General features: G+C 36.0%; 3 protein-coding genes across 6 annotated transcripts; 1 reads left to right on the top strand and 2 right to left on the bottom strand.

Annotated features, from left to right (window-relative positions):
• Positions 1 to 1,463: 1,463 nt before the first annotated feature.
• LOC111487333 (40S ribosomal protein S15a-1) lies at positions 1,464 to 3,005 on the bottom strand. The gene is made up of 4 exons (XM_023134716.1): positions 2,871 to 3,005; positions 2,238 to 2,375; positions 1,990 to 2,150; positions 1,464 to 1,884 (listed from the first exon to the last, which is right to left on the bottom strand). The coding sequence occupies exons 2-4, from the start codon at positions 2,368 to 2,370 to the stop codon at positions 1,786 to 1,788; spliced, it is 393 nt and encodes a 130-aa protein (XP_022990484.1). The 5' UTR covers positions 2,371 to 2,375; positions 2,871 to 3,005; the 3' UTR covers positions 1,464 to 1,785.
• Positions 3,006 to 3,466: 461 nt separating this feature from the next.
• Positions 3,467 to 6,519, top strand: LOC111487332 (actin-depolymerizing factor 2). The gene is made up of 3 exons (XM_023134715.1): positions 3,467 to 3,638; positions 5,730 to 5,995; positions 6,078 to 6,519. Exons 1-3 carry the CDS (start codon positions 3,636 to 3,638, stop codon positions 6,229 to 6,231), a joined length of 423 nt encoding a protein of 140 aa, XP_022990483.1. The 5' UTR covers positions 3,467 to 3,635; the 3' UTR covers positions 6,232 to 6,519.
• A 1,775-nt stretch (positions 6,520 to 8,294) lies between these two features.
• Positions 8,295 to 18,186, bottom strand: LOC111487161. Of its 4 annotated transcripts, none has more exons than XM_023134425.1 (11): positions 17,963 to 18,186; positions 17,322 to 17,418; positions 15,720 to 16,637; positions 15,491 to 15,618; positions 14,900 to 15,031; positions 13,778 to 14,801; positions 12,766 to 13,272; positions 12,387 to 12,694; positions 11,447 to 11,539; positions 11,237 to 11,362; positions 8,295 to 10,337 (listed from the first exon to the last, which is right to left on the bottom strand). In XM_023134425.1, the coding sequence occupies exons 1-11, from the start codon at positions 18,095 to 18,097 to the stop codon at positions 8,559 to 8,561; spliced, it is 5,247 nt and encodes a 1,748-aa protein (XP_022990193.1). In that variant the 5' UTR covers positions 18,098 to 18,186; the 3' UTR covers positions 8,295 to 8,558. The 4 variants fall into 4 exon arrangements, with proteins under 4 accessions (XP_022990193.1, XP_022990194.1, XP_022990196.1 ...); XM_023134426.1 differs by having other exon boundaries at positions 12,387 to 12,664; XM_023134428.1 differs by having other exon boundaries at positions 17,916 to 18,021.
• Positions 18,187 to 18,913: the final 727 nt, after the last annotated feature.

Raw genomic sequence — 18,913 nt, 5'->3', positions numbered from 1 at the left:
AAATGCAAAATCAATTTAATAAATTAAGACGATTGTAGTTCAACTTCTATGATTTAAAACTCATGATCCATATTTAAATAAAAATATTATTTAATTTCAATAGGAGAAGGATTAAGCCATATTCTAATATTAAGTTTCAATTATTAGTACTCCCGTATATTTTATAATATTTAACATCATTTATTTAAAATTCATTTGAAGTATAAACATAAATAAATAAATTTAAATTTATAGATAAAATTTACTACATGATATAAAATTTTATAAACTTCCATTTAAACGTTTCACCTCTTAATCGAATATAATGCATTAACTGGTTATCGTTCTTGCAACATTGACACTCAAATCAAAATGTAATACAAACATATTTTATAAATCTAATTTTCTTAAGCTCAAACATGGATGAAAAGTGAGGATTTAAAAAACCTAATTTTATTAAGCTCAAACTTAGATGAAAAGTGAGCAAAAAATATGATGTTTGAACTATATTTAGGTCTGCCACATAAATCAATATGTATACTTTTGCATAGTTGTATGACTCAATCACCTATCTTTATAAGTATAACGTGGATTTGGCATGCATGTTGTTAATGCTAACTAACATATTTAAAATCAGGTCAAGTTACTTGATTCAATCGTTATTAACATGATCATAGATGACCATGGCTCAATCCTTTGTTTCTTGAACATCAGCAACGACAATGACATTTCATGAACGCTCTTTCGAACTTCCAAACAACTCGTGGAATGGAAGCAATTAAACAGTTGCCATTGTAGACGATCAGGAGAACTCTATATTCCAATTCTACAAATGATGAAAATCGTTTACCTTCTTTTGTTTCAAACTTAACTAAACTAACTTTCTTGTTGCTGAAACATTGGGTTTCTTAATTAAGAAATGATCGTACATCCACATCGCAAACAGAGATGGAAGACATACTTAACACCTTCACTGCAATCTCATGTTTTGTATTATTGGCAAATTATGGAACCTAATGGTCAGCAAATGGCAAATTCTTTTAATTTAACGTGTAAATAGAAGAATTTAATCCTTACCTTCAAATTCAAACCAAACGACCTACACACAGCTTCTGGTTTTTATATAGGAAGTGGCCTATACATATCTTGAAAGGAATCCAACAGTAAACAAAAATTCAAGCCCACCACTACTAAATATTGTTCGCTTTAGCCCGTTACATATCTCCGTCAGTCTCCTGATTTCAAAAGGCGTCTATTAGAGAGGTTTCCACACAAATGCTTGGCCATTGCACTCATTTTCACGTAGAATCTCTCACCCGAATACCCAAACATTTATCAAGCATTCTAGCAAAACTGACCACCACAAGGTGACTATAAGACTTGTTTCTAGGAGTCTACAAAACTGTTTATTTCTGAAAAATGGGCCTCAAGTGTTGAACAAAACTGTTTAGGAAACAACCAAGATGTGTAGATACTGAAACCAAAGCGTAAACAAGTTGTACAACATACAAATTCATGGGTTGAAGAAGATCACTGCGGTCCAGGAAAACTGCAATCAATTCCGGAGCTAGACAACCACTACAACAATTTCAGTTTAAGGTGCAAACCAAAAACAACCCAGAAGATAAAAGAAAAGGCTCATTAAACAATATCAAGGTCTTCAAAAAGAATGCAGGTGGTATCCTGTATCCTCCCAACCAAAACGGCACAAACAAAACAAAACAGGACTCACTACTGCTTCCCAATAAAGTTCAAAAAGTGCAGAAAATACCGAAAAAAAAAGAAAAATTGATCTCACAATATTACTTAGTAGAAGAAACCAAGCACTTTACCACCAACATTCTTTCTTCGGGCCTCTTCATGGTCCATGATTCCCGCAGACGTTGTCAACACAATGAAACCAAACTGTAAACAGTCGAATTATTGTCATAAAAGTTTGGATTAGGCAAAAACTAATAAATCGTAAGCATAATACTAATTAAATAAGCAGTCTCAGAGTAAGTAAATTACCTGTCTCGAGGGTAACAACCGTGCAGTCCAACCTTCAATCTCCTTGACACCAACATCAAAACGGGGACTGATGACACCACATTTGTTGAGTCTGCCATTCAGTTCAACAACAATTTTCCCTGACCTATGATCGTCAACGTACTCAAACTCACCAATGTATCCTAAAACAATGAAGTTTTGAACAAAATAAAGTCATGCAGGTTTAAGGTGCAAATGAAAAGGACTAGAGTGAACTTCTTGACATTTACCATGCTTTTGCATGACATTAAGAAACTTGATGATAACTTTAGAAGATGGCCTTATCATGACCTGGCGCTTCCCACGTTTCTCAGCATTATACATGCTTTTAAGAGCATCATTCAGAACACTCACACGAACCATTGTTACTGCAAATATTAAAATCCCCAAAGTTAAATGCAAGAATGACTATAAAATCACATTATCGTCCATGACAAACTATCAGGTGCCTCTCTAAGATCCGAAAAACATATATAACTTCAAATAACACACATACGAAAAACAAATTATCAGCCGCTTATATTTCTAATGAGTTTCATTAAACATACCAAAAAAATGATATAAAATAAAACAGCACGCATACAAGCAACCCATAAATCAGTAAAGAAAGGAGAAAGGCGGATTGACTTGTGTCTATAACCCGAAAAAAAAAAAAATACAGAAGAACAATCATAAACTCGCAGAATTCGAACTATAAAAGTGAAACAGCAAAATTTCCCACTCTCTAGCGTATAAATCATGAAAAACAGAACACTTCCTGATTCAGTACCCTGTCGATTAACATGAAAAAATATATAAACTAGCAGATCAATCTTGGCGAATATAAAGCTACATTGATATAAATAAAGACTCTAAATACGTACGGCAATTGCCGAGAAGACTTCGAGAAGTTCGACGAGCAGGGGCGGGAACTAGAGCTTCTTTCCAGGGTTCAAGCGGAGAGAAGAGAGAAAGCTGGAAACCCTAACGTATTTATAGTAAGTTTAATTAAATTGATTTGGTTTTCGGCTTCTTTCCGAACCGGGTCTCGTCAATTAGGCCCGAGCGTCGAACGTGTACATCTTCAAATTATGGGCCCAGGCCCATATCTCGTCCCGAATTTAGTTTAAATATAATTTTCGGTATTTATTTTTAAATTTTGGAAAAATATAAATTAGAGGAAAATTAAAAAAAAAATCCAAAAAAAGTGTATGATTTATTACCATAAATGATGCATAAATTATAAGGTATTTTCCAAAATTATTTATTTTTTTCCAAAGGAAAATCGGATAGTTTTCACTCACTAGCAACACGTAGTGGGACCCAAACAACACCGACCGCTACTATTGGGTGGAACCAAATAATTGGTGGAATGTTCGGTTTTTTAGCCGTGTGGGTGATATTATCAATCGCCCCCACCCCCAGGGTGAATGGCTTCCACAATTATTATTATTTTATAATTTTATATATATTAATTATTTTTTTAATATTAGCAGTCGAATCTCTTAGGCCTTGCGCGGTACAGCCCTCGTTTCCTATCCCATCGTCTTCCTCTCTTCACCCACGCTTCTATCTTCTTTATCGTCTCGTCTGTGGAAGCCCTAAATTTTCTCAACCTTTCTCGCCCTTTCTTTCGCTTTCTCGGAAAAATGGTGAGCTTTTCCTCTTCTTTGCCCATTTCGATTCATTTATCTGGCTTAGTTTTGTTGATTATTGTTCTTTTTTTTTTTCCCCATTAGTTAATTTGTTTGCTTATTTTTCTCTTCTATGGTTTTCTATTCGATCCTTGGAGTTCTTGGCTGTTTTGAAACGGAACCCTTGTAAATCGCTGCATCGATTGATGGTTGTTCATTTTGGTCCGCTTGTTTAGTGTTTCAATGGCCTTAGATTGTTGATTATATTGAATAACATGCAGTTGTTAGCGAGTGGCTAAACGCATTGGCCACCGTTGATGTAAATCGACTTATTACATTCTCGTACATTGATCCCTTTTTTCACTGGGACCTTGTGTTGTGACTTCACTTTAAATCCTTTAGTTTATTATTATTTTTAATATTTTCCCCTGCCCATTAATGATGATAATTGTGAGATGTTTGCTTCATCTTAGTGGTTTAAACATTGGCATTTTTGTTGATGGATATAATTCTTATATTGAGATATTTTGCATTGTGTTACCTGAAACTGTATGATGATTTATCACAAATTTATATAATTTGGAAACCTTCTATTGATGAAGTTGGAGAAGAAGACTGAAGGGTGTTGGATTGGAAAGGAAAACATCTATTTAACTATTTAAATAGAGGTTTTTTATCATCGGTCCATCTCATTTTGGTATGATCATTGTCAAAACTCCTTCATGAATCTAACTTATTTCACTTTGGGATAGTCCATGAGTCGCCCTCTTCTCCCTCATGTTGTTCATCCTTTGTGATTTTCCTTTTATTTCTTAGTTTGCTTCTCCCTTATCACCATCACCATTGGCGTGCGTTTGTTAGGAAATGGGGATAGGACGCTTGTTGGCATAGACTATAGAGCTAAGCATCATATTTGAAGGTGTGATTTGTTTCGGAGTTAAAGCTTGTGGCTCTAGAATTTCAGGGAGGAGCTTGTTAAAATTGTTCTCCTAAACACTCAAGACTAGGGTCACTGTTGGGTACAATGGCAATAAGAAATGAGTATTGAGAAAAAGTCAGAGGATCAAATCCCCCCTGCATTCCATCTTAAAGTTAGGTTTTCTCTCTCCCTACTCCTATCATACTGTAATAAAGTTAGGTTTCTTACAAAAGAATAAAATAGGGAAAAAAAGAGTTGGGAGTTTTACCAAAGGGCTGTTCATACTGTAATAGAACTTCTATAAAAAAGAAACTAGGATCAGATCCCTCTTGCAGGTGCATTGTTATATGAACTTGATTTCTGGGGGTTCTGTTCGTTCAGATGATTTTCATGTGAGTGTTTATTAGAATAACATGATATTAACAACAATGATGAAAACTCCTTGGTAGGGGAAACTCGAGTGGAAGTTAATTGTGAGCTAACCAAAAAACTAGCTCAAAAGTTTGACCCCCAAGCCTACGTGTTGGTAGGGGATTCCCCAAACACTTTGGTGATGCTAATAACTTGAATGGGCCACTTTTGAGAGATTGATGTTTAGTGTTATGCCCTATTCCCCACAGAATGGCGAAGTGAAAAGGATTAGCTGAAGAGATCCTCAAAGAAGAAATCAATTGATGACAAGGACAGGTGTATCATGAAGAGTAGGGGAATGATTTGAAGTCTAGGCCTCCAGAGCCCTTGCATTCCATCTCAAAGTTCTCATGGGACATCTGTAGACCTTATAAGTCAACTTTGGCCCGCATTGTTTTTCCTTGAAAAAAAAAAATGGATATGCCTATCATCAAATAAAAAGCTTATTCAATTATGAAAAGGATGTTTTATATAGTTAACTTCCGCAGGAAATAAAGATTTATTTTGTACAGATAAAACTTTAATCTATATTTTTCAATCTTCGACTTCTGAAAATTTCACCAACGAAAAAGATTATTTCTAGGGGGCTAGTTTGGATGCATATTTCTTTCTATGGAAATCTGAGGCAGATTTTTCGTTTAAAGAACTGAAAGCTTGGAAAACATTGAGTGAGTTTGGGTCTTTAAATCCGTTGGTGATAGTATCCTGATGGATGTTCAATAGGGTTTCTGAAGAAAATAGGACTTCATAATTTACATTTGTAAATAAATTTATCACAGGCAAATGCAGCATCAGGGATGGCTGTGCATGATGATTGCAAGCTTAGGTTTCTGGATTTGAAGGCAAAAAGAACCTACCGTTTTATAGTTTTCAAGATTGAGGAAAAGCAGAAGCAAGTCGTGGTGGAAAAGCTTGGCGAGCCATCTCAAAGTTATGAGGACTTTGCCGCCAGCCTACCTGCTGATGAATGCCGATACGCGGTCTATGATTTCGATTTTGTGACCGAAGAGAATTGCCAGAAGAGCAGGATTATATTCATTGCCTGGTAAATGTACTACAAATGATTTCCTCACTCATTTTATGAATCTGCATTCTAATCCATCATTTATCAAATGCGATGTGTGAAGGTCTCCTGATACATCAAGAGTGAGAAGCAAGATGATTTACGCAAGCTCCAAGGATAGGTTCAAGAGGGAGTTGGACGGCATTCAAGTGGAGTTACAAGCAACTGATCCTACTGAGATGGGGCTCGATGTTATCAGAAGTCGGTCTGGCTTGTAGGAAGATTTGGCCGGCGGTGTTAATTACGTGAAATGTTCATAGATTGTGGGCTCGAAACGTGCTTTTATGCTTATATGATATTGGCTTGTTCTTGAAAAATTTCACCCAAGAGTTGTAAGGATGACTGTTCTTTTGGCTTTCGTGGATTTAGATGGTTGGATATTTTATATGTGGCTGTGGGGTTATACCGCCGATTACTTATGCAGGGTAAAAATGTCCTTGTGTAGACGTACGTTTTCTGTGGAACTCTTCCAGTTCATGAATTTAAGGGTGGGATGCTTATTTCAATGGGTTTCGATTAATGTCTAATGTAACGTTTTATGCCCGTTAGAATTTTGAATAAACTAGTTATGATTTGGTTTGAAAGTTACTAATTTATACATGTTCCAAGTTACAAGTAAATTCATTTATAATTTATAATTCGTAACAAATCGTTTCTAAAATTCGAATTTCAATATTTCTGGAAACTTGTTGTAATGTGTTTATACATCAAGAAGTTACCGGTTTGAACCCAGTTAGGCCCTTTTATGTTTTTGCACGCCGTCTACATTGACATGATTCTTTTTTATTTAATCAACTAAGGGTTCATAGCTCAGATCAAGAGGTCACCGGTTGGGCCCTTTTGTGTTTTCGCACACCGTCCACATCGACATGATTCTTTTTTATTTAATCAATCAAAGATCCATAGCTCATTGGTAAGCATAGTATGTCCCCATCAACATGATTCTTTTTTGTTTAATCAACTAAGGATTCATAGCTTAATGGTAGAGTATTTGACTGCAGATCAAGAGGTCATCGGTTCAATAACTCAATGGTAGAGCATTTGACTACAGATCAAGAATTCACTGGTTTAAACCCAGTTGTCCACATTGACATGATTCTTTTCATAGCTCATTGGTAAGCATAGTACGTCGACATTGATTCTTTTTTATTTAATCAACCAATGGTTAGTTTAGTGGTAGAGCATTTGACTGTAGATCAAAAGATCACTGGTTCAAACCCAATTGGCCCTTTTATGTTTTTTATGTTTTTGCACACCGTTCACATCGACATGAATCAGGTCACCCGTTCAAACCTAGTTTGGCCTTTTTATGTTTTTGCACACCATCGACTCAATCAACATGATTCATTTTTATTTAATCAACCAAGGGGTCCATAATTTTCAAGGTTTTGTTTTGTTTTTTCTTTTAAACAAGGGATTTCAAAAGATATACACATAGAGAGAGTAAGCATTTTCTATTTATTTATTTTCTCGGACAACCCATTTTTTTAGAACAATCGAAGTTATCCTTTCTCGAAAAAGAAAAAGAAAAAGAAAAAATCTAACAAATAGTTATTTATTAGATAATAACCTTAATATTTATGAACAGCCTAGATCATGAGTTAATACAATTATAAAATTACCATTTAAGGTTGAGTTGCTAAATAATAATTGACATTTACTCTTAGATAAAAAGTTCAAATATTCAAGATAAGAATAAATCAATACAATCTTCCAACCAATTTAAGTGGACTCACAAGCATAAAATCTTAGGAAATATTTAACTCTTGCATGAACTAAGTTTGAATAAATAAACTTGCATATCAGATACAAACTCACTTCCTAAGTTTTACACAAACCTGAGTGATCAAATGTGTCCTAACCATCTACACATTGACGAACTGATAGAGGGGCTAAGATGACGCAGTAGGCAAATCCAAAGACAAGCCATCCAAGAAGTTTGTGATCAAGTTTATAGCCATAGAAGCACAAACTTGTAATTGATCTTCTCGTGGCTTTAACAAACAAACTAAGCTAGCAGATAGTACAAAAACAGCCATAGAAGAACACTCACCAATGAGCATTCAGTAAGTTCTATTGCATTTCAACCGCATCAAATTCTAACCTAAAAATGGTTAGTACTTGCATTAAAAAGGGTAAGGTTTATTCTAGAAATTGATTCTAGCATGCGGGGAAGGTTGAAGAACAAGATGAAACAATGTCAGCTACCAAAAAAGATAGGGATAAACCTGGCATTCGACGATACACCTTTATATAACCGCCAAAGAAGGAAGTGAGGATCTGGCTGAGAAACCTGATGACAGCCTCAATAAATCAAGTTTCAATGACTTTGCAGACAAACCTTTTTCCACTGTGCAAGTATTTTTCTAATTCCTAGCTGCTGCAACTAGCTCTCTACGACATAGCAAAACTGGCAATACTACCGTGCCTAGCATGACAAAACCGTATAATGTAAACTATCTGTACACATTGAGGCAGCTTCCATGACTAAAACTGATCCTAATTTTCCTGTATGTTAACTGATCCTACCAAGAAGATAAAACTGTCATAAAGAAGGCAAGCTGAGTTCAATTCCCCTTTCATTTACTGCCTGCAGAACAGCGCTTGTATCTCCTTTAGCTTTACATTTGTTGTAGTATGATTTCCACAGCTGAACAGAAAATGGGTATACCGATAAGGCTCTCTTGTGAAACCTCTCAGTTATGGCACCAAAACCTTTCACATTGACAAGAATGTTAGTAGCTTCTACCCAAATGAACTCTGGTGGTATCGGAACAGCACAAAAAATTGCACTGATCAAATTTGAGCAGGCCCAGAAAATGAGGCTGGTAGAGGTGACTTGGGAAGAGTTGTTGCCATTGCATAATTGCTTACAGACACAGAGTACTAACTGATAATTTGAAGGCAACATTTCTAAGATAGTTTCCACAAAATCCACCAATTCCTTTGGTTTGCTAAATTTTGGGGGTAAAAGAGAGGGCCCATACCAGGCTTCAAGAATACAGTTCACCAGAGAAACATCCGGAGAAAGTGGAGACAACATGTTACTGACGAGAACCTGAACTCTTGGCTTTTTGATATCGTTAATGAATTTTCTTGATAATGTCTCAGGGACAGGGAAAGCTCGTACATCACTGAGATAACCCTCTAAAATGCTCCTTATTCCACCGACAGAACCAGCTTCATTCAGTAAGGATTCATCAGTGAGCAAAAACATAGCATACTCTCTCATGCAATATTTAAAAGTCCCAGAACTAGCAGCCCTCAGAGCATTGTCAAAGGCCAAACGTGCTTCTAATAGGTCATTCAGCAGTAATTTATGAACAGAAAGATTAAGATACCAAAACACCAAATCCACCTCGCTGGGACTGCAATCTAACGCATGTACAATTGATCCTGAAGCATAATCTAGCAAGTGTAAGGAGTTGTAATCACTATTATCCAATGTTCTAGTTCTAGAACCTATTTTTGAACTAGAGTCAAACCAGCGCGCCATTAGTTCTTCTGTATATTTGATCCTCCCATTCTGAAGTAAATATTCAGCATATTGATTCCAGATGCACTGAACCCCAGGTACTTCTTTCGGCCAGTTCCTGATCACTTCTTCAAATGCTGCAACCGTTTCCCCAAAATCATGTTTCTTTGTCCACACATTAAGCAAAAGAAGTTCTAAGCAAGATGGATAGCGTTTAACATATTTATCCAATAAGTTCCTACTGAAACCTATGTCCTCAAATGCCATCAAGCACCTAATATGATTGACAGCAAACATTTGAATAGATTTCTGGTAGCTTTGACTTTCAAGTGATTCATTGTTCAAGCATGAATCGACAAAATCCACTGCTTTCTTGATCACTGTAGAAGCCCTCTGCTTCTCACCATCTGTCAAATGAATGGTAGGCCATTCAATCTCGACCAGTTCTTTCTCACATTCAAGCTGCTGCACTACAGCATGAGGCAGTTTCCTGTAAATAACTAAATACACAACACAAACCCAGAAAATACATTTGTCAGATATATTTAAGCATGTGAGCATATCAGAATGCATAAAAGAACCAGGCTCGTCAGAATCCATTGCAACTCGAAGAAGTCCAAAAATCTTCTGAGTAGCCTTCTCGACATTCCCAGACATACACAAACAATTTGTCATCTGTAAAATCAGGTCCAAGATATGGGCACTAGCACGTTTCTCATCCATTTGAGTCAATATATTGTTGAAGAGTGCAGAAAGTGCAGCATCATAAGCAGCTATTCGAGCATCAAGATTCATGTGACTGTTGATGTACAAAAGCCAGAGTTCATAAGATTGCTCATTATGCTTGACCTGAAGAACGAGAGCAAAGGGTTTCCACATAATGCATGATTAAGCGAGTGAAAATAAGTAATGGACAGAAGAGCCCACCAACTCAAGCATGGAGGAAGAGACAAGTTTGCATTTAATAATAAAGGTGATACAATTATAAGGAGAAAGCTTTCTTTTAAAAGGAAAAGACCTAAATAATAGCCAAAAACCATACTTCAATCGAAATCAAAGATTTTCATAGATCAATTGATATGATGCATGTCATATGTACACAGCTGCACTACAATAATTTTCATATTTAATACATTGTATATTCAACAAAGACAAGATTGAGTAAAGTAGATAACATCTCCTAACCCATTATCTAAAACAATTTATAGTTCTAATTTCGACATCCTAGAGAGTTTTTGTTAACACCATTTGATTGAGCAACATAGCCTTTCAGTATAGCACCCCCAATAAAGTACCGGTAAGAGTCAGCTTTTTCGTTACTTCAACACTGACTGTTTTCACAAGTGGAAGAAACTTTGAGATGCGTGACAAAAAAATTTGGAGCTTTGGATCACCGTAAACCATCCAATCCTCGTACTTTGAACTTTGAACTATCAGTTTCTATATTGTAAACCTTGTATAAATAGCATATCACCAAGAGGTGAAAGGAAAAACATATTGTGTTCAAATCCTCACTTTATAAAGTTGATAAAGATAAAAAGAATAACTAAGGCTCGGTAAAATACTAAGCAGTGTTCATTAAATTCTGATGAAAGAAAAAACCTTTGACATCACAAATCTTGTTTTATCTCTTTATCATATCTATTATTAACATAGATTTAATCAATATCTTTCAAGATGTTTTTGCAGTACTATTCATACTTCCATATTATATTCTATAGTAGAGCAGGAACAACAATAATGCATACCGCATAAGAAAACATGTCATCCTTCCCTCCGTTTGTTGTATAGCTATAGAATATAAGAAGATACATGGTCCAGAGAGCTATAGATTTTGGATTACTCTCTATAGCACGTGATAGTATAGGAAGAGCCTGCAAATCGAAAAATTTTGAACTGTATTGCAACATAGTTCACATAAGCAAGAATCAACTAAAGAAAGAATAACAAAGAAGTACCCTTTTCATGCCCTCTCGACTGTTCATTTCCTGGTTAATAATAATTAGAGCTGTTTCCAGAGCTTGGTTCTCATCAGCCTGTTTCAGCTGACTCTACTTCGTAAGAAGTTGGCACAAGTGAGATCATGGGTCAAACAACAGAAAGATGGTTAATGGTCTGTATTCAGTAATCAGTGACAGAAAACTTTATGGTCGTTGTGAGAAAAATCAGTACAAGTGAGATCATGGACCAAACAACAGGAAGATGAAAAAGGATAAGTAATCAGTAATACCAAAAGAAAAAAGAGCATAATGGTAACTTCACAAAGGGACAATTCTATCTAAAAGAGAAAAGAGGAAAAAAGAAGGTAACACCAACTACAGGCATACCAAAAGAAACTGCATCATCTTCACACAATGACAATGTGCAAAAAGGAGAAGAAAAAAAGTCAACACAAGCATATATCAACTGACATAAAACATGTACATCCACGACTAAGTAAGAAGTCTGAGGTTCGAATCTCCCACCCCAAATATTATTTTTTTAAAAACATGAAAAAAAATGGCGTTTCTCAGTTTAAAATATTCAAACTAAGTACTGCAATTTGAGCAAGGTACGAGTAACCTGTTTCCCAGGATGAGATGGTTAAGATATAATGTTATACTTTAAATTACACAAAGAAAAGAGTTATCATAATTCAGACAAAAATCTATTGGAAATGAAGTTTATTGAAGTGACACTGATGAAGTACTGTAATCACAGCATTTCGAGACTGTTGAATAAGATATTTCTAACCAAAAAACACGAAAAAGACAAGTAGTCATGCATGGCAGGGGAAGAAGAGAGACAGAATCAGATATGAATGAGTTACTAATATAGTCATTATGTGCCACATGTCAAAAAGACAAATGTTCAACTGCAAACTGAGCCAATGGTATACATAAGGAGTAATGAACAAACCAATGTAGTGCTTCCACTCTGAAAATATGATGACTGTCTATTCCAACTTCCCTTGGCCTCTATACGAGCATCATGTAGAAATAGCCCATCAGCAGAAGCATCCTTTTGGAGCAAATTTGGTAACGTCAAAGAAACGCTAAAAAAGTTTTGCCAGCATTTACTACTTTTCTGAACTAAAACGGGATTGTATGAATGTGAATCAGCTTTTAGAATATCTACGCCAACCAGGTAAGTTGGAGGAGTCATAAGGTCTTCATACTTGAAGACTTTTGTTTCATCTGAAGAAAACAATAGTCCATTGCAAGAATCTGCAAAAGATGAAGATGAAAAAAAATACAAAATGCAACCATGCAATTAAGAAAACATCAGACTATCATACCAGAATAGTTGCTCTGGCTATCCTGACATGGCCTCCTATTGGATAAAGAGGAGTCCTTCACGTGTTGCCAAGGACATTCGTCATTGTTGCATTTTCCACGGAGTTCATACATGCAAAGTGGCCAAGATGGATCAATGGAAAGATCATCAGTATAGGAGCCATCACTCTGAAACATACAACTGACGGTATCAGGTACATGGTTCTCTTCTAATTTTCTCCAGTGGATTCTATCTCCTTCTAGCAAATCCCCTTCCTCAGGCAAACCAAGATTAGAGAGACTCTCTCGGGTTCTACTGAGCAAGACTTCTGTACTAACTGAAGATACGGCCTTCATATGTTGCAAAACACTATTCAAAGTCAGAGGTGCATAACTAAAATAAGAGCAAGGACCTTCTCTATTGGATGGTTCATTGACATCAGAGTCTGCAACGTCATGAGTTTCTAATGGAAAGTTCTCAAAATTACAATGGCTACGGATGTCATCTGGGGTCTTGCATCTGTCTGTGCCTGCATTAGGAACTAAATTTAGAAAAATAAACTATAAATTGGGTTAGGGTTTTCAGGAAGGGAGGAGAGAGAAGAAAGAATCTCCCTATTTAGGATTTCCCATACACATGAGAGAATTAAATTATCAAAATCGATAATCGAAAAAGATGTAATACCCAGATTGTTAATAGCCGACCCAATTTAACTAATAAGCATAATTCCCTATATTTTTTCACTTCAAAGACGACAACATCTAAAACCAGCCTTTAGGTAAGGACCTTGGGTGACGATCATTAGTAGGTAGAAAGTTTTCACCTAAAATAACATGGAGAAAAGGGGTGCCATTGAAAAGGTGTCGTTAAAAGAAAATATAGGTTACTAGAAATCAAAGCAAGAACCAAAAGAACCATAATAACATAAAGATAAATTTGACTGCTGGAATGTGCAATCGTTATCTACATCCTACATGCCTGTAAGATCATATATGATGAAGACCGAGAAATCTCATTTCTAAAGATAAAATTACCTCCAAAACCAAACTTTTGATCTCTCTTTCCTGATAATAAAGCACTCTTGGTCTTGTCAATGTCATTTCCAACTGCTTGTCTTACTGTAGGTTCTGTATAATTTTGCTGAGTTTTATCATCTCTGGCATCTTTTTCAGCCCCCTTTTCCGCTGAAGTCTGAATGTTATGGCATGGATTACAAGTCTGTGACGAATTTCTTGTTCCTAGACGTGCAAATAGTTCAGACCTTAATTTTGCTTCAAGACGCAAAGAATCCTCAGTGTTATCATCATAGTGGTTTTTCTTCGACATATTGCATGCCTCCATTTGATCATCTTCAAAGCGTTTCTTTCCTATGTAGCATTCATCATACGAATCAATCATTTCATGGTCAGAATGAAATGACTCTTCATCTCCATCCACTGAAACGTTTGGCTCAATGGATGGGGAGCAAATTCTGTCTGCAATATTCTTGCCCTTAGAAGGCACTGGATTCAATGTAATACCACATAAGTCAGAACAGGATTCAGGCTCAGACCCCAAATTTTGTCTATTTTCATGCAGGATCGAAGTATTGATGAGACTAGCATTTTCATGTTGCATATTTAAATCATTCCGTAGCTGAGTAAAACTGTTATATTCAGAATGCTTCTGATACAAAGGAGAAGCTCTATTTTCATTTCCAGACATACTATTTGAGTGATCCACACCAATTTTCATGTTTTCTTGCTGTCTTGAGGAACTAACTAAACCAGGATTATTCATGCAAAATGAGTGAAAATGAGCTGAAAATAGCTCTCTCTTGTGATAAAGATCAAGACATCTAGAGTTAGCCTCAATCAAAGCCCTTTGAGCTCTAGAATAAATTTTGAAAGCATTTCTTTCTTCAACTTCACATCTGTGCCTGAAATCTTGTGCTTCTTCCAGATCCTTGTCTAGCAACTCCTCCATTTCAAATAGTGATTCGAGATCAACATTGCTGAAGCCCAAGCAACTTGAAGGATTACCAAATGCAGTCCCAGTGTTTTTACTGTTGATCAACGACTGCAATAGAAATAAATTCAGAGGGAGGTCATGTAACTAAAAATAAAAGGGGATGAAAAAGAAAACTAAAAATGTTACAGTTGGGCTTGAAGATAAACCTTAAAGAAATTACTGAATGACTCTGGTATCTTGACATTGGATGCTGATTGAGGGCATGTTCCTTCAGAAAAATTTGCAGTTGAGGCAGATTGTTGAAGGCCATCATTTGGACTGTGAAACTCACCATTATCCTGTTGATACAAATATTTAAATTATGCTTCAAGGGGAGAGGAGGAAAACTATGTATTATAAACGGGAAAATAATTTGGAAGAGAAGTTTATTCACGTAAACAAAAAATTTATTATCTTCTAAATATGACATGGAATCTGATCATTCAGTGATAATGGGAAAATAATTTGGAAGAGAAGTTCATTCGCATAAACAAAAAAATTAGTATCATCTAAATATGACAAGGAATCTGATCATCCATTGTCAATAACACTGATGTAGTTCAAGTAATTTTCACCGTGAATTTCACAATTTTAGGAGATTCCACAGATAGTATAGTCAAACATAAAACAATGGAAGTTAATCAAAGGTTTAATGGAGCAACTTCTGAATTTTCTGGGTAGTATAATGAATTTTAGCAATGTGATTAAAATACACCAATGCGAAAAACATCAAATCACATGTACAACTATTGACTTACAAACAGAGTTTGGACATTGGATGCAGTATTTGGGAGAACCGAAGCTTGACCTAAGACAACAAGAGGGTGAGGATCCACCTGCTTACTAATCCAATCTGATTGATTGCCATTAGCAACAATGTCAGTACCTGCAAAGCAATATACAAACAAGTTGGGCACCCCATAGATTAGCAAGATTGCGCCAACTGTAAGATCTAAATTTTCAATTTAGTATGAACATATTATTCACCATCATGTACTTTGCCAAGGTCACTTCCAGGTGATGGTGAAGCAGCCACATGCTTGATATCTTCCTTCTTCTGCTTCAACGCAATGAACTCATCTCTATTCATAGAATTCCCTTTCTGGTTATAAGTGACTTTAATGTTCTGTGTCTCTTCTCCAGGCTCTTGTGGCCGAAAAACAGATTTTACAGCATTTGTTGCACGTATATGCTGCCCACTTAAACTCAGCTTGGTAGAATAAGAACCAATGGTTTTCATGCGCTTTGCATCTGGTTGTGTAGGCCCTGATGGAGGAAACTGAGAGATGGTAGCATTCCCTTTCCTACCTAAATCAGATTTTGAATTTGTGACAATATAATCCTGGTTTGTAGCTGAAATGATCTCCTTGTTCTGTTGGGCAGACTTGAGCTTCAGTTTGCTTTCCCAAATGGCTATCTGCTCCCGCAAATCCTGCAGCTTACTACTCTTTAAATTCATTCCTTGATCATTTCGATGCCCTTGACTCGGTAGGTTTCCACTGAAAGCTCTGATTCTAGATCCTTGTTCAACGAACGAGGGCCCTGCAGCACCCTTGGAACATGCTCTCTGAGTCATTGTCTTTGAAGTGATAAATGATTGACTTGAAGAAAATTTGTTTGCCACTACTTTGTTCCTTGTCATACTGCGTAACTTATTCGATTTATCAAGTAATAAAGTTGGAGGTTTAAAATCTCCAACAGCATTACTACGAGATTTTGAAGTTTTTTCTTTACTGCGTTCGTCCATGTCACTGCCACTATCATCTGAGAAGCTTATCACAAGATTTGCATTGGCATCTCTGGAAGCAACCCAAGGAGTAATAGCTTTATGTACAATTTGATCGTTATCACATATCTTCTGAATAGTAGTTTGTATGGATGTTTTTGGGCAAACATCAGCAGAAACTGAAAATGTATATCCAGAAACAGCCTTCTCTGTCAGTGGCAGATATTGTACATCATAAAATACTATTAAAACAAAACCACCAAAAAAATTAGTGCACCGCTAAAATTTATTTATAATGGCAACAATTTGAGAACCCCGTCAAAAGTCCAGAGTAACAGGAAAACTTTAAGCATTGGACCTTAAATGCAGTAAATATTCATAAAAGATGAGAGTTACAAAGAAGCGCAGCTAGTGTGACTTTTCAGCACTTGAAGGAAAAGTGATTTGTACACACTTCACTTTTAGTAAAGCTGAAGACTATTTCAGCAAGGTTACCTAAATCCATGTAACCGCCACAGATAATCATGCATTTCAGCACTTGAAGGAAAAGTGATTTGTACACACTTCACCTTTAGTAAAGCTGAAGAGTATTTCGGCAAGGTTACCTAAATCCATGTAACCGCCACAGATAATCATGCATCCAGGTATCCAGTGTCCTTGGTTTCATAATATGACTAAACACTACACTACATTCAACGAGATTATATTGCAGGTATGCCAAAAACTTCATAATGATAATAACATAAAAGGAACTTTTAGATGACGTCTCCGATTTCAAAGTGAGAAAGGAGTGTTAATGAACTTATACGCGATGTAATAAAAAAAAAAGCCAGTGTCGCATCCATAAGCGCGGAATTACTTACCCGCCTGGATCCCTGCGTTACATTTATTCTTCGGAGGAAGAATGGATGATATTGGTGATGTGACCGAAGCAGGCATAGCAGAACGAACATGATGAACCTGAGAAGTAAAAAAAAGTCCTCAAAGGCCGTACGAAACTACAACTAAGAAAACAATAACTTGACTACAGAGGAACCCAGTGAATCACGGTGAATCAGAAAACCTATTGCAGATACCGAACAGCCGTGCCAGAGAACAAAACCAATTCACAAGCCCAAAGTGATATCCAATTGCAATCATCAAGACACGACTAAAACCTTTAAACCCTACCGCGTAGAGCAAAATTTTGAGCTTCTAAGTATTACAGCTTCTCTCTATTATATACAAACAAGAATCAAGATAAACACAAACTTAGAACTCCAATTGGTATAATAGCCTATCAAGCTAGGGGGAGCCTTCATTCAAGAAAAACAGAGGTAGAGAGAAAATTGTAACCTCCATGTCCAAAGAAAAACAAAGGCAGAAGGAAAATTTGTAACGAATGTATGATCATTCTCAGCATCGAAGAGGAACACATGGAGAGGGCATTGAGAAGTAGATGATTAAGGAAAACATACGAGAAGCGGAAGGAGAAGATTGAGGAAGAAGAAGAAGAAGAAAGTACGCCATGTGTTTGTGTGTCGTTGTCGGAGGAAGATACTTCTCCTTCTTCTCTGGAATTGGAGGTTTTGCTTCTGGTAGGTTTCAGATTTGACTCCATAGCTTTGACGGTGAGCTCCTCGGCATCGTTCTTCTCCATCCTCCCGCTCAGTGACAGGGAGATTGAAGAAGAAGCGGTCTAAGGAAACGGAAGTTTGAGGACGAAGGTGGGCGAAAGGGTTTGTTTGGATACGCGAATAGAGAATCGACACGGCGGACTGGAGGTGAGGCAGTCATTACTTTTACGTAAATACCCTCGCTTTGACTATTAAATTACGCCAGTGCCACTGTCACGTGGCTGGCTGGTCCGTCCCCTCTGACCTGTTTTCATTTATCTCGATGGATTCTCCGCGAAATGACGATAAATACACTCAGGCTTTCTTTTTATCTTTTTTAAAATCTCTAAAATAATTTCTATTTTAGTTTGAAGTTAATTTTATTAAATAAAAATTATAATATTTATGTAAAAAAAAACTACAAATTAATAGTATGTTAGAATAATACATTCTCCACAGCTGTATGATATTGTCCATTTTGAATATAAAAAATTTTACTTTGAACTTCCAAAATACTTCATACCAATAGAAATAGTATTATTTGATTATAAACTTATAAACATTCTCTAAATTAGCAGATGTGAGACTTTTATCATCCAACATTGTGAACTGACCATCGTTGTCTTCATGGCTATAGTTGGTTTGAACAGGGTCTAACTTTTTAAAATTATTAGGACGGAATAAAATACATTAAAATTTTGAATTTAGGCTGTTAAGTTGTAATATAATTCATATGAAGTTGGAAAGTCCCAAGGTTATTATTGTCATTGTATTTTTTAATTAATATTATATATATATATATATATATATATATATATATATATATATTTTTTTTTTTTTTTTTAATTAATTAATTAATT

This window comes from Cucurbita maxima, unplaced genomic scaffold (genome assembly GCF_002738345.1).
Source record: "Cucurbita maxima cultivar Rimu unplaced genomic scaffold, Cmax_1.0 Cma_Scf00012, whole genome shotgun sequence".
NCBI classification, from domain to species: Eukaryota; Viridiplantae; Streptophyta; class Magnoliopsida; order Cucurbitales; family Cucurbitaceae; genus Cucurbita; species Cucurbita maxima.
This window is presented reverse-complemented; position numbering and strand designations above follow the sequence as displayed.

Bases quoted from the DNA above. Each gene is read 5' to 3' on its own strand.
- LOC111487332 (XM_023134715.1), top strand. The intron at 5,996-6,077 runs GTAAATGTACTA...CGATGTGTGAAG, and splicing joins AGGATTATATTCATTGCCTG to GTCTCCTGATACATCAAGAG.
- LOC111487333 (XM_023134716.1), bottom strand. From the start codon at position 2,370: ATGGTTCGTGTGAGTGTTCTGAATGATGCTCTTAAAAGCATGTATAAT. The intron at 2,151-2,237 runs GTAAATGTCAAG...TCATTGTTTTAG, and splicing joins TAATGTCATGCAAAAGCATG to GATACATTGGTGAGTTTGAG. The intron at 1,885-1,989 runs GTAATTTACTTA...GACTGTTTACAG, and splicing joins GGTTGTTACCCTCGAGACAG to TTTGGTTTCATTGTGTTGAC.
- LOC111487161 (XM_023134425.1), bottom strand. From the start codon at position 18,097: ATGGAGAAGAACGATGCCGAGGAGCTCACCGTCAAAGCTATGGAGTCA. The intron at 17,419-17,962 runs GTACTTTCTTCT...TTTACTTCTCAG, and splicing joins ACGACACACAAACACATGGC to GTTCATCATGTTCGTTCTGC. The intron at 13,273-13,777 runs GTAATTTTATCT...TTCCTAATGCAG, and splicing joins TCAAAAGTTTGGTTTTGGAG to GCACAGACAGATGCAAGACC.